The 15,228-nt window shown below is 42.8% G+C and overlaps 1 protein-coding gene across 4 annotated transcripts in view; it reads right to left on the bottom strand.

The window, feature by feature from the left end:
* TRMT9B (tRNA methyltransferase 9B (putative)) overlaps positions 1 to 11,314 on the bottom strand; it is a 73,683-nt gene extending 62,369 nt beyond the window's left edge. The window contains exons 1-2 of one of the 4 annotated variants that reach the window (XM_063668513.1): positions 11,251 to 11,314; positions 10,273 to 10,568 (exon numbers count right to left, since the gene is read on the bottom strand). In XM_063668513.1, coding sequence (XP_063524583.1) covers positions 10,273 to 10,526 — 254 coding nt within the window. In that variant the 5' untranslated portion in view covers positions 10,527 to 10,568; positions 11,251 to 11,314. The other 3 variants (XM_063668515.1, XM_063668514.1, XM_054498578.2) reach the window with 3 other exon arrangements.
* Positions 11,315 to 15,228: the final 3,914 nt, after the last annotated feature.

Raw genomic sequence — 15,228 nt, 5'->3', positions numbered from 1 at the left:
GACAAGAGATCATAAATTATTTTGGCTGACAAAAATCGTTAAAATTATCTAACTCAACATTCTGCATGTAGGTTTCTACACATAATGTATATGTATGGGTGTGTCTACATAGCTTTCTGAAGGGAATGGCATATGATGAAGCCCATTTTTCCATAGTTATGATGGTGTGCTAGCAAAGCAGGAATATCAAGGTCTGCATTTCTGCCAACTCAACGCATAGCCCCAAGAGCTTCCTGCAGAGGAAAGCTAGCATGAAGAATACAGTCCATGTCTGTAAGACAAAACATTAATGGTAGAAGGTTGGAGAAACTTGTGGATCGTTGGCATTGCAGCTTCAGGGCTGGCATTCTCTCTGGTTTCAGGTGTGTCTGTTAATGGATTCTGTGGTCTCTAACCCAAGTCTTTAACCAATATGAAACTGGATGGCAAGGAAGTGGTCTGCTGAGAAGTCTGATTGAATATATTCTCCTCGCCTGCTAAAAGCTTGGGTGAAATATCTGCACTGAAGGTGCAGTGTAGCTGATTAGATGTTTCCTCTGGGATTAAGGCAACAGAGCTGCTGTGTTTTGTTAATTCTCTTGACTTGGAGCTATGTAGCCTACCATTTGACCTGCCATCACTTGGAGCCCTGAAGGTAACGTTTTCTTTTTTCTTTTTGACATGGAGTCTCACTCTGTCACCCAGGCTGGAGTGCAGTGGCGTGATCTCGGCTCACTGCAAGCTCTGCCTCCCGGGTTCACGCCATTCCCCTGCCTCAGCCTCCTGAGTAGCTAGAACTACAGGTGCCCGCCACCACGCCTGGCTAATTTTTTGTATTTTTAGTAGAGACAGGGTTTCACTGTGTTAGTCAGGATGGTCTCGATCTCCTGACCTCGTGATCCGCCTGCCTCGGCCTCCCAAAGTGCTGGGATGACAGGCGTGAGCCACCGCACCCGGCCAAAGGTAACGTTTTCTACAACTCCTATGCTAGCATCAAGTGAGGTATTTGTTAACTTTAAAAAATATATATGATTTTTTAAAAATTAAAATATTGCATTGGTGTGGTACTTGGGTTACAACTGATGAACCACTATCGATATTTATTATTAATTAACATTCATAGGCTGATTCAGGATTCACTCTTTGTATTAGACAGTTCTTTGTGTTTGCCAAATGCATAATGTCACATATCCACCATTACCATATCACACAGAATAGTTTTTTGTTTGTTTGTTTGTTTTGAGATGGAGTCTCACTCTGTCACCAAGCTGGAGTGCAGTGGTGCAATCTCGTCTCACTGCAACCTCCACTTCCCAGGTTCGAGTGATTCTCCTGCCTCAGCCTCCCGAGTAGTTGGGACTACAGGCGCCCGCCACCACGCCCAGCTAATTTTTGTATTTTTAGTAGAGACAAGGTTTCACTACGTTGGCCACGATGGTCTAGATCTCTTGACCTCGTGATCCACCCGCTTTGGCCTCCCTAAGTGCTGGGATTACAGGCGTGAGCCGCCATGCCCAGCCTAGTTTTATTGCCCTACAAATCCCTTGTGTTTAACCTATTCTTCTCTTCCCCCCACACTCGACCCATGGCAACCACTGATCTTTTTACAGTCTCTAGAGTTTTGCCTTTCCATATGTCAATTAGCTGGAATCACACAGCATTTAGCCTTTTTCAGACTGGCTTCTTTCACTTAGTAATATGCATTTAGGGTTCCACCGTGTCTTTTTGTGACTTGAAAAATCATTTCTTTTTAATCACTAAATAATATTCCATTGTAAGGATATACTAAAATTTGTTTATCCATTCACCTATTGAAGGACATCTTGGTTGCTTCCAGTTTTTGGCAATTAGGAACAAAGTGGTTACAGACATTTGTGTGCAGGTTTCTGTGTGGAGTTGCCTGTTCATTTTTCAGTCTTCGCCCATACAGGTACAGTCCAAGGAGAGCAGGCCTGGGAACACTGTCCATTCTGGGCTGCCGTAAGATACTCTGTGGGCTCCATTTTTCTGAAAGCTCCTTAATAACTGTTTGGTTCTCAGCTACCATTTCTGATTGTCAGGTAGCTTCTGCAGATGTATTTTCTTAAGCTCGGTTACAACTAATGACTGAAATGTAACTATTTCCCTCAAGGCTGCCACTAAAAATGAGCAGATTTCCTCTGTTGACTCCTTAGAGTGCCAAAACTGGCTCAGAGAATTAAACAGGGGGAGCAATTCCCATATAGTAAATGCAGCAACTCCTTATTTGTCCCAGAAGCATGGACATTACTTTCCAGGACTGTAAAGCTCCAGTGGAAATTGTGTTACTTAAAACTTCCAATGAAGAGTTGCATTTTGATGTCTCCACTTCCATAAAGGGATTGTCCAAATTGAGATCAGCTGCACGTATGTTCTTGACACTGGCATTCAGGTGTCTACTTCCACAGCCAAAGGAAGAATATCGGTACCTGGAAGCTCCCTATTCTGCTGTAGCCTGTCTCCTTTCATCTCAGCTTCCAAATCAACAGATACAGATTAAGTATCCCTTTTCTGAAATCTTTGGGACCAGGCCAGGCGTGGTGGTTCATGTTTGTAATCCCAGCACTTGGGGAAGCTGAGGTGGGAGGATCGCTTGAGCCTAGGAGTTCAAGACCAGCCTGGGCAAAGGAGGCTTTTTGCGAGACCCAGTATACACAAAAACTAAACAAAATTAGCTAGGTGTAGTGGCATGAACCTGTGGTCCCAGCTACTTTGGAGGCTGAGGCAGGAGGATCATTTGAGCCCAGGAGGTTGAGGTTCCAATGAGCTATGATGGTGCCACTGCACTCCAGCCTGGGCAACAGAGCAAGACTCTGTCAAAAAAAAAAAAAAAAAATGAAGGAAAAAGGAATGGAGAGGAGAGAAGAGGAGAGGAGAGGAAAATGCAAAATGCTTGGGACCAGAAGTGTTTCCAATTGTGGCATATTTGCATGGACATAAACACAACATTCATTTATGATTTATAGACACATACCTAAAGGTAATTTTATACAATCTTTTAAAATAATTGTATGCATGAAACAAAGTTTGGACTGCGTTTTGACCGCAATCTGTCAAATGAAGTCAGGTGTGGGATTTTTCCACTTGTGGCATATCATATTAGTGCTCAAAAATTTTTGGATATTGAAGCATTTCAGATTTTGGATTTTCAGGTTAGGGATGCTCAACCTGTAGTTGTTAGACCTGTTCCCTTTCACCTAGGAAGTTCATGATCCCCTGTGTTACAAAGATGTTCTTGGTCACATGGAGAATTCTTTTTATTATTATTATTATACTTTAAGTTCTAGGGTACATGTGCACAACATGCAGGTTTGTTACACAGGTATACATGTGCCATGTTGGTTTGCTGCACCCATCAACTTGTCATTTACATTAGATATTTCTCCTAATGCTATCCCTCCCCCAGCCCCCCACCCTGAAAAGCCCCGGTGTGTGATGTTCCCCGCCCTGCATCCAAGTGTTCTCATTGTTCAGTTCCCACCTATGAATGAGAACATGCAGTGTTTGGTTTTCTGTCCTTGTGAGAGTTTGCTGAGAATGAAGGTTTCCAGCTTCATCCATGTCCCTATGAAGGACAGGAACTCATCCTTTTTTATGGCTGCATGGTATTCCATGGTGTATAGGTCACGTGGAGAATTCTTTTGTTCAACCTCATGCTGGTTCTTTGTGCTATTGAAGGCCATCATTCACTTTGTTCAGATTCTGACATTCTAGATGCTAGCCTTGTTCATTTAGAGACATACATCTGTGGTAAATGCATCATGGTAGTTGTGACAGAAAAACTAGCTTCCTTTCTTGTACGGAGATGAAATTTAAGATCTCGGGTGCTTTTTCAGCAGGTAGTTTGTTTGAATTACCTGCTTCTTCTGATGAATCCTACAGAGGCATAGCTGGGCACCAATCTGATGCAGTACTACGCTGGAGAAACAGGATCAGAAACATCTTACAGAAGAAAAGAATGCTTTTCTTTTCCTTCCATTTTTAATTTCTTCATTTAAAAACCAGTACTTGGGTATATACCTAAAACAACTGAAAGCAGGGACTCCAAGAGATATCTGTACACTCATGTTCAAGGCAGCATTATGCACAACAGGCAAAAGGTGGAGGCAAGCCATGTATCCAAACTGTAGCTGAATGGATAAGCATAACGTGGCATAAACAGACAATGGGGTATTATTCAGCCTTAAAAAGAAAGGAGATTCTGATATACACTATAACATGGATGAACCTTGAAAATATTATACTACGTGGAATAAATTAATCACAAAAGGACAAATACTATATAGGGATTCCACTTATATAGTATATTAGTCCGTTTTCACCCTGTTGATAAAGACATACCCGAGACTGGGTGATTTATAAAGAAAAAGAAGTTTAATGGACTCACAGTTCCACATGGCTGGGGAGGCCTCACAATCATGGTGGAAAGTAAAAGTCATGTCTTACACTGGCAGCAGGCAAGAGAGAGAAGCTGGTGCAAGGAAACTCCCCCTTATAAAACCATCACATCTCGTGAGACTTATTTACTATCACAACAGCAGGGAAAACACCCACCCCCATGATTCAGTTACCTCCCACTGGGACCCTCCCACGATATGTTGAGAATTGTGGGAGCAACAATTTGGGTGGGTGCCCAGCCAAACCATGTCATATAGGTTCCTAGAATAACCAAACTTATACAGACAGGGTTATTGCCAGGTACTGTGAGGAGGAGGGATGGGGAGTTATGGTTTAATGGGTATGGAGTTTCACTTTGAGAAGATAAAAATGTTCTGCAGATGGATAGCAGCGATGGTTGCACAACAATGTGAAAATAAATGTCACTGAACTGTACACTCAAAAAACAGTTAAAATAGTACATTTCATTCTATGCATATTTTATTACAATTTTTTAAAATCAATGTTGCAGTTAATGCAATCAAGCTATAATACTAGCACCTTAATCTTGAGTGACCGTTAAGTCCTGGTCTCCCCTGGGTTTGCTGAGGCAGTCTCCATTTATGCTTCTGTATTCAGGGCAATCACTAATCATTCCGTCTTCACTCTCAAAAGTGTCCTGGCTTGAACAAGAAGTCATCTGATCACCCTAGATCTATTTCATAATTGTATAAGTCATTGAATTGCCATCTTTGTATGCAAATGTCTTAACATTGAGAATGTACCTGTATTTTTTTAAATTACTCTAATCATAAATTTGATGTCCCATGGAATGTTATAGGCTCTGATAAAATTTTAAAGGCTTCTGATTACTTTCTGAACACTGATTAGAGCACCAAGAGCAGTCCTCATTTCTTATAAACACTATTTCTCTAAACGCTAAAACCCTCTAACATTTGTCAAGCTCACCTACTTCACTAGCTCTGTGTTAAGGGGAACAGAGAAGACAAAGACATGGGCCCAGACAGTTGCTATTTCTTGCCTCTCTTGGCTACCTTTTTGTTGTTGTTAAAAATATCAACAAATAGTCTTCGAAGTCAGAAATATGTTCATGTTTCAATTATTTCCATCTTCCACCTCACCATGAGAGAATACACCACTTTCTCTTCGAGTAAGCTACTGTTCTGCACTTATAATAAAAGTACCATACTATCATAACCTTATTGTTATCCACCCCCTGGACGAATATCTTCTCTCATTTTCTAACTCCAAACATCAGAGGTAAATAAAACACGATTTTGTTCAATAATCAAGACCATCCCTTGATGTGCTAATGTAATTTGTGAGTGCAAATAAATTGGTAATTTATTGCTTAAAAATAGAAGAGATCCAATCATATCTACTTCAATAGTTTGGAAAAAAAGGAATCTGACAAGCACCAGGGTATGAAATAAGTAATTAAAGTGAATTCAAGCATACTCTTATGTTATTCTCCAATAAACAAGTCATGTCTATTTCTGTAATCCTTAAAATGAGCATGCTGAAAGTTACAGGGGAGAGAAAGATTCGGGAAAAACACAGATAATTCATCTAACGAAAGAACTAACAAGCCAGGTGCTATTATTTCTCTCTTAGGACATTACTTTCTTCCTTTGTATTGTGGTTCATTAAATGGGTAGACTATCTGTGGCTTTGAGAAGGAAAAATAATTTTTTAAAAATCATTTTCCTAATATTTTACCTTGATTATGAAACCAAACCTAAGGAACATTATTTCCATTCAATTAGTTCTATATGCAGAGGCAGGCGCTTGGTAATTTTTAGTTATTCATTTGCTTGATGTTTTTCCAGCAATTTCAGCTGCAAAATGATAACATCCATCTGTTTGAAAAGGTAACTGGTTAGCAACTAGCTCCTTTAAAAAATTTTTACAACATATCCTCTTACCTTTCCAAAGTCAGTCTCTACCAGCTTTAAAAATAAATATCCTGGCCAAATCTAGGATGAAATATATTTCAGATATGTGTTAGGCATGATGGATTGTTACAGAACATTCACTTCTATCTCCTTCAAGTGTGCATCCCTCTACCTTTGAGGCTAGAAACCTATAAGCTGCATTTCCCAGAGTCCCTTGCAGCTAGGGTTCTGGGCACAGTGTTCTTCCAGGGAGATGAGCAGGGTAAGAAGGAAAGTGGAGAGCATCTAAGGAAAACATTTGCTTTCTTGTTTTTGCTGTTGGTAGCAATGTTCAGTCACTAGCTTCCTAGGGTGGAGAGGCATTTTGCAGCAGCCTCTCTGATCAATGGAACACAGCCCAAAAGGTGCACCCTTGATGTTAGCAGTTCTAGTGGTGGTTCTGATTCCCAGCTCCCAGGCTGTGGCAATGACAGCAGCAACCCTGGGGGCCAATCAAGCTTACTGCCTGGGAGCCAATGCATGAGGCTCAGGCCAGATCCCCTCCTCTACTTTCAGTTGCAACCTTCATTCCAACCTTCTTGTGAGCACCTAATTCTCATATTCAACCCCTTCCTGCTCAAAATAGTTAGGATAGTTTCCATTATCTGCAACCTAACAGAGAAGAAAGAGAAGGTAGAAACGAGCACATTCAATACAGCAAGATGGGACGTAACACCCCAGAAGAAGCATGGAAGTGGCAAAGGTTGTGCTGATTTGACATTCACAGTTACACCTTTAAGAACAAGAAGTTCATAGGCTGCACCTTCCAGGACTACCCAAATCAGGACTAAGAACCCTTCAGGGCCTAGGGTTGATGCTGAGACATATTAACAAAAGCTGGGAAATAATCGTCGGGACCCCTCGAGAGAAAAGAAGGGAGGATAGAAGGGAACAGGGAAAAGCAAAGAGAATAAAAACACGCATATGTGTGAAGAGGATCATACATCAAACTCCTCAAGTGCCCTCCCCCCCACCACCTCATCGTCATCTCTAAAAACAACCACAGGTTACTTCTTTAACCTAGCTGAGTCAAAGGCCTGTCTAGGGTGGAGGAGATGCAAGTGTGACAGCCTCTGGCTCCCAAAGGACACTGATTACTAACAGTACAGCATATTCTATACTCTATGCTATAGGAGTATACTAGGAGTATATTCAGTATACCCAGATGGGGGATTGAACCAGTGACCCAAATATTCAGTTCTAGAGTCAATTAGGCAGCAACCTCTCTGCAGCCTCCAGGAGATGATATTTAGTCAACACACTCCTACTTCTTGTTATAAATCCCTCTTTATGACTGCTCACAATGTGCCAACTGTGTACTCAGCATTTTACACCTATTCATTTGCTCCCCACAGCCACCTGGGGAAGTGTCATTATCTCCATTTCACAGACAAGGAAATGGCTCAGAGCTGGGCTTTTTAATCCAGGTGATCTAGTTCAAACTCTTAAAATGTCTTCTTTGAGTGGTTAGAAGTTTCTCTGGATGAGAAGGGAGTACCCAAAATGAATGATGTTAACTCTTTTTGAAGATGTCTCAGCTAGGAGTTCTATGCAATGTACTTTCTTTATGGCATCAAGAGAAGTGAGTCACAAAAGCTGAAGGACATTTAACTGGCCATTTGGCATCACTCTTCAGTCTGTCCTTGAATTCTCCAGTTATCTTAATGCTTTCACGCCATTCTTTTCAGAAGAATTCCTAATTTATCTACGAGTAAAAACATAAGATGGCACAGACAAGTGCTGACAGCCTAATTTCAATAATGCATTATACCAGGGGCTTAATTGCAATGAGAGCTTTCACTCAATTCCTGTTTAAAAATACAAATGAGAACAGTGACATGTAGTAAACACAGGCATTTAATTGCATTTTGCTCTCAACATTATGAGCCTGTATAGTGCCAAATACGTCTTGCTTGTGTCTTCTTCAAAGCAATGATAGAGCCTTCTTCATAAATGTGTTTCAGATTTTGGAGACTAGTTCTCTAAAGGAGCATATAAATTCTTTACAAGTGAAATGCATTTAAGCATCCACATATCCACCTATCAGAAATACTATAAGGTCTGGTCTCTTCTTCACAATCCTTGCAATCTCCGGTAAGATTTGGCTGTCAAAGATACACATACACAGAGATTTAAGATTTACTGGGAAGATCCCCACTCCCATTGACCTTCCAATTTAAGGCAGAGTTAACCATCCACCCAGGGTATTCCCAATTTCACATCACTCTGGTAAGTAAAATTTTATTAAAACCTTTGAACTACCTTGGAACTTTATCCATATTAAGATATACACGCAAAAAGGCACATTTCCAAAGAACATCATTACGGTAATTGAATCTTTCTAGAAACAATATTTCTTTGGAGTTAGAAAAAGAGTGTATACAGAGCTCCCTTTTCAAATCTGATCAAATGCATTAATAAAGCAGCAGTTCTTTGGCACAATTTCCTCAGTGACAAGATATGTCCCAACTTCTCAAAGGTCTTCTTTAAATAAGTTATAGGTAACCAATGACCATCTGAGAGCCACTTCCATTCTCCCAAGTGATCTTCTTGCTCTGAGCAACTCTAAGGCACCACTAACAATACTGGACAGTTCTTTACCCTGTATTCTCAGCCAGCCATCAAGGACAGAGAAAGCTCTAACTCTCCCTTCCCCAAACTTCAAACAAGTTAACCATTCATTAGCTAAAAGATAAAGGCTTCCAAGGTGGGTGGATCATTTGAGGTCAGGAGTTCAAGACCAGCCTGGCCAACAAGGTGAAATCCCCCTCTCTACTAAAAATACAAAAAAATTAGCTGGGCATGGTGGTTTGCACCTGTAATCCCAGCTACTGGGGAGGCTGAGGCAGGAGAATCGGTTGAACTCAGGAGACGGAGGTTGTAGTGAGCCAAGATCGCACCACTGCACCCCAGCCTAGGCGATAGAGTGAGGCTCCGTCTCAAACATAAACAAACAAACAAATAAATAATAAAAAATAGAAAGATAAAGGCTTCCATTTGCTGATGTCACATGAATAATAGCACTTTTAATTGCTGAAACAGGGTGAAATGCCAATGGTTAGCTGCAATATTACCAATAATCTTAACCTCAAAACAATACAGATATATTTTAGCTCTTTCTACACACTAAATTTTCAATGTACATTTAAATTCATGCCTACCACCTAACATAAAGCTCTGCAAGTAGACGTTTACAGCCTTATCTTCTACATAGAGCATTGTGGGCTCACATCATTTATCACAAAGAATCCATGTAGTATAAAAAGAATCAGCCGGGCCCGGTGGCTCAGGCCAGTAATCTCAGCACTTTGGGAGGCCGAGGCAGGCGGATCACGAGGTCAGGAGTTCGAGACCAGCCTGACCAACATGGTGAAACCCCGTCTCTAGTAAAAATACAAAAATTAGCCAGGCATGGTGGCGGTTGCCTGTAATCCCAGCTACTCAGAAGGCTGAGGCAGGGGAATTGCTTGAACCCGGGAGGTGGAGGTTGCAGTGAGCCGAGATCGTGCCATTGCACTCCAGCCTGGGTGACAAAGAGACTCCGTCAAACAACAACAACAAAAAACCCACATCTAGCAAGTAATATCATACAAATCCTTACCTTCCTATTTTGGCATTCCTTCTTAAACTGTATTTTCATCGTGAGCTTTGAAAACTTTCTGGCTTCAAGTTTTCTTAGTTCTTTGCCTCTTACTAATTAAAAATCAGTTCCCCGGGGAAAGATACACGTGCACTCCATGAAAAAATACAAATCCATTTTAACCTTTAAGGCACTAGACACGTCCTTTATCTCTGAATTCTGATTTATCCAATCTCACACCCAAAGCACATCCCGCAATCCCTTACTGCATGGCTGTCTCGCCTGTTTTGATCGTATCTAAGTTTGCAAGGTAAACAGGCCACCCTGGGCTACTGGAAAGGCAGGGGACGAGCAGGAACTCACCCAGGCGGCCAGACCCGGGCGCGGGCTCCGGGGCACGCGCTAGACGACCTGTCGCACCCCCTCCTCCCTGCGGGCGGGCGCCGAGGCAGCGGATCTAGGGCGGAACAGAGGTTTCTCTCCGCTCCCCTATGCAGACCATTCACAGCGCCCGGGTCGCCGGCGCTTTCTGCACGGTATGGGGACGGGCAGCAGCTCTCCCGAAGCGAGTAGTCACAGAGCTGTCCCGCAGCCAGGGGCAAAAGCTGCTTTTGCATCAGAGCCGAGGGCTGCACCAGGTGTAACTTCCACCCCTTGACCTATTTTGGAGTGTGAGGATGAAAGGAAGAGGAAAAAATAGACGGAGGGCGCGCGGGGGTGCGGGCGGAAGGGTGCGCGCGTGGCCGTGGGGGAGCGCGCGCGCGGGCACGGGCTCGTGTCGGGGCTTCCGAAGAGAAGTTGCAGCGAGGCGCCCCCCGGCCTCCGGCGCCTGGGCCCGCTCCGGGGTGCTTCGCTAGCCCCTCCTCCCACCGCGGCCGCAGGCCAGCTTGGCCCGCCCTACTCCGGCGCCCCGCGCGGGAAGCGCAGCTCCCGGGGATCGGGGGCTTTGGGCTGGCCCCGCGACAGCCGTCGGGAGACAGCCCGCGGCCCCCGCCCCCGTCGCCGTCCCCGCCTCCCCGGGCCGCCTTCACCTTTCGGGAGGCGGCGCTCGGGCTCAGCTGTCCGGGAACCCAGGCCTGCGGCGCCTCCGGGCAGGGAAGGCGGGCTGGCGCGCGGCGGAGCCGGGGACTGTCGCCTCCCCGCCTCGTTCCCTGCAATCGCCCCGCCCGAACGTGCCCGGGAAGTGAGGCTGGGCCGCGCCCGCCCGGCCGGGGACAGGGGTGACCTTCCGGCCTCCCGCCTTGCCCTTGCTGCCTGCCTCTCCCGGCGTGGCCCTTCCTGCGTAGGAGAAGACGCCCCGGCGGGCGCACCTGGTCGGCCCGCAGCGCATCCGCGCAGTACCTGGGGTGACGACGACGCTTGGCTTTAGCGCGGCTCTTCTCACTTAATTTTTACAGCCCGGGACTTCAGCGGAAATGCCCCCTTGGGGTCGGTCCATTGGGATAACTGGAGATGGGGGGGTTAAGTAGGGTGCCACGGCTTACACGCTCCAAATCATTCCACTACACAGCATGCCTTATCTGTTGAGTTTTGCAAAACGAGCCCCATCAAAAAAGCATCCATCAGAAGGCGGGGTGGAACTTAGAAGTTTTTGCCCAAAACCGGACACAAACCTTTCCTCCCCCCATTGCTTCTGTGACAATAGCGTTAACTACTTTCTTCCAGGTCCCTAACGTAATAGTATCTTCAACCGCCTATTATTAAACAACTCCGTTATCATCAGGGATCTATGCACTTGAAAAATGCACGTTCTCAGTGACGAAAAATGAGCACATTTAGTAACCGCTCTGCCGCCCTTTGTATAGAGGTTCGTGCTCCTGATCCCCTGCGTAGGAGGCAGAGTTCATGTCGAGCTGTTTTTTCCAGTCCAGGTTATTTATGGGGACCCAACTCTAGGTCTCACATAGACGCTGGTCTACAACAGGTTATTTGTGAGGACCCAACTACAGGTCTCACATAGATGCTGGTCTATTTCAGGTGCTACTAAGAGGGCTAATGGAGATCAGCATATAGTTTCTGATTCTGGAATGGTTTTTTAGTGTCACAGTATATTGGGTGGGGTGGAGTGGGGAAAACCTTTGTTTGGGCTTCTCTTTATCGTCATGCCCTAGATAATCAGATTGACATTTTCTTTTTCTGTAAAGGCCTCACATTCAAAAAGAAAGAAAGAAAAAACAAACACGAGTCTGGTTTTACGTATTCTTGAGCTGAATGCCAGCTACAGAAATGCAACTGCTCATCCTTGCTTCCATTCATTGGAACTGCAACTACAATATGTCTTTGGACACAGAAGACGTATTGGAAACTGTGATGTTCCTTGTCCTCTTCTAACAGTGCATTAGGAGACAAAGCATACCTGAAGTATGGGATAGTGCCTGGCAAATAGTAGGACCTGATAAATACTTGTCCAGTGATTGAAAGACTGTGATAAACAGGAAAGTAACCTAGCTTAACTTTTGTAGGAAAACATGAGGGAAATCAGTTATAGGTGATATCGTCAGGGAAGGCATCCTGGAAGTGGTGTCCAATATCTGATTTAGATATAAAAAATTGGCTAAGGACTAGGTGAGGTGGCTCATGCCTGTTATTCCAGCACTTTGGGAGGCTGAGATGGGAGGATTGCTTGAGGCCAGGAGTTTGAGACCAGCCTGGGCAACATAGTGAAACCTCATTTCTGAAAGAAATACAAAACATTAACTGGGCGTGGTCGTGCGTGCCTATGATCCCAGCCATTCAGGAGGCTGAGGCAGGAGGGTCACTTGAGCCCAGAAGCTTGAAGTTGCAGTGAGCTGTGCTTGCACCACTGCATTTCAGCCTGGGTGACAGAGACCCTGTTTCAAAATAAATAAATAAATAGAATTAACTAGGGAGTGGAAGTGAGAAAGTATATTTGATATGCTTTCAAGATAAAATAGACGCAGAGATTCTTAACCTTTTGTAGGTAATAGGCCCCTATGAAAATGTTGATAGAAGCTTTGAAACCCCCTTACATAATAAACAAATGTAAAATATTTGCATATGTTTTCTGAAAGTTCACTGACTGGCTGAAGCAGATGTGTAGAATCCCTAGAGACTTGTGAACTATGACATGAGTTACCAATTTCTTTCTTGTTTGGAGGCAGGTAGAAAAATAAAGAGATTTTTCTAGTTGAGGCCATCATAAGAGGCATTTCAATGACCACCAGTAGAATTTGGGTAATGGTTGTGGGAATGGAAAGAAAAACGTACTGTAAAGAAAATTTGTACACTAGAGAAACATAGCTAGACTTTTAAACCATTTATGTTATTTTTGTACCTGAGAATTTCACTTTCATATCTCAGCAAAAAGGGGGAAGGGATAAAAAATGACTGTCAAAATACTGACAGTTGCTGATGCTGGGTGCACACATGGGGGTTTATTGTATTATTTTCTCATTATTTGTGAGGTTTAACATTTTCACTTTTTAAAAATTTCATTGGATTTTTACTCTTGGTAGTCATAACCAATCCTATAGCATTTCCTAACTTGAGTTCTTAGAATGGAGATTTTTGTATATAAAAAAAGAAAGAAAGGAAAGAAAAAGAAAACGATACAAACAGGCCAGTGATGCCACACATAAGATTGTTATTAATAAGTAGAGTCTATGTAGAAACAATACGTTTTCTCTGAGGAAGAATTATAAAGTGTGTTGGCCAGAGTCTCAACAGAAATTAGACAACTATGAAACGTTGAACACGTGTTTTTCTGGGTTTTTCTTTTGTTTGTTTTGTGGGGTTTTTTTTTGTTTGTTTGTTTGTTTGTTTGTTTTTGAAACGGAGTCTTGCTTTGTTGCCCAGGCTGGAGTGCAGTGGCATGATCTCGGCTCACTGCAAGCTCCGTCTCCCGGGTTCATGCCATTGTCCTGCCTCAGCCTCCCAAGTAGCTGGGACTACAGGCGCCCGCCATCATGCCCGGCTAAGTTTTTGTATTTTTATTAGAGACGGGGTTTCACCGTGTTAGCCAGGATGGTCTCGATCTCCTGACCTCGTGATCCGCCCGCCTTGGCCTCCCAAAGTGCTGGGATTACAGGCGTGAGCCACCGTGCCCAGCCTTCTGTTTTTTTCTAACATTACACTTAACTTCATTGTATGTTGCTTAGTTAACTAAGTTTCTTTATCATTACATTTTATTATTATATCATGCATATAATTTATATATTTATATATTCTTATGCAATGTACATATATATGCAATATGAATATATATTCATATGTATTATACATTTTAATATATTTGTATAATATAAATTATTGTATTATGTGTTATATACATACATATATTTATATATAACAGAATATATTTTATATATATTATATATACAGATGTTCCTTGAATTACAATGGTTCATTTACAATTTTTCAACTTTATGATGATTTGAAAGCAATGCATATTCACAAGAAGTCATACTTCTAGTACTCATACAACCATTATCTTTCATTTTTAGTACAGGATTCAATAAATTACATGAGATATTCAACACTTTATTATAAAATAGGCTTTGTCTTAGATGGTTTTGCCCAATTGCAGGCTAATGTAAGTGTTCTGAGCACATTTTAACAGTAAGCTAAACCAAGCTATCATGTTCAGTAGGTTAGGTGTGTTAAATGCATTTTACAACACTTTCCATTTACAATGGGTTTATTAGGATGTAACCCCCATCATAAGTCAAGGAGCATCAGTACTATATAATATTATTATGACCTTTCTCGGTTAACTCAGTTTCTTTATTAGTCAACTCCCTGGGTCTGGCACACACCTCTTGAGGCTGCAGATGGCCGGCCATGATTCTTTGAGTGCCTGCCTTGCTCACGACCTCTTTCTGAGCAAGGCAGCCCCAGTGCTTCCTTATACATAGGCTGCACACTTTCCAAATGTGACCAATTCAATCAACCAAAGGAGCTATCTAGCATGTCCTGTGGACTACAAGGCCGTTGCCTAGCAAAGCATGAAATTTCTCCAGCTTATGTAATAAATACTCTACACCTGAAGTCTCTTAAGGTATGGCATTTAAGTAAGGAATTCACGTAAGTTCTTTTCCTAGAGCTTTTGACCATTATTTTACTTATCCTCATTGGCTATCACAGTCCTTGGCACTTAGAACTCAATGCACATATTTGCATTAATATGCATGTGTTGCCATATGCCTCAAAATGTGCTGCATGATGCTTATGTCACTATTTCATTCACTTCAGCATTGACCATCTATTTTATTCAAGGACCTGGTCTAAGGTACTGGCTCTTAGCCATTGAGGGTGCTTACCTATTATTAGCATAATGGAGACTTACCAAAAAAATTACTG

Source organism: Pongo pygmaeus, chromosome 7, assembly GCF_028885625.2.
Source record: "Pongo pygmaeus isolate AG05252 chromosome 7, NHGRI_mPonPyg2-v2.0_pri, whole genome shotgun sequence".
NCBI lineage: Eukaryota > Metazoa > Chordata > Mammalia > Primates > Hominidae > Pongo > Pongo pygmaeus.
The sequence above is the reverse complement of the archived record's forward strand: the minus strand, read 5'-3'. Positions and strand labels throughout refer to the sequence as shown.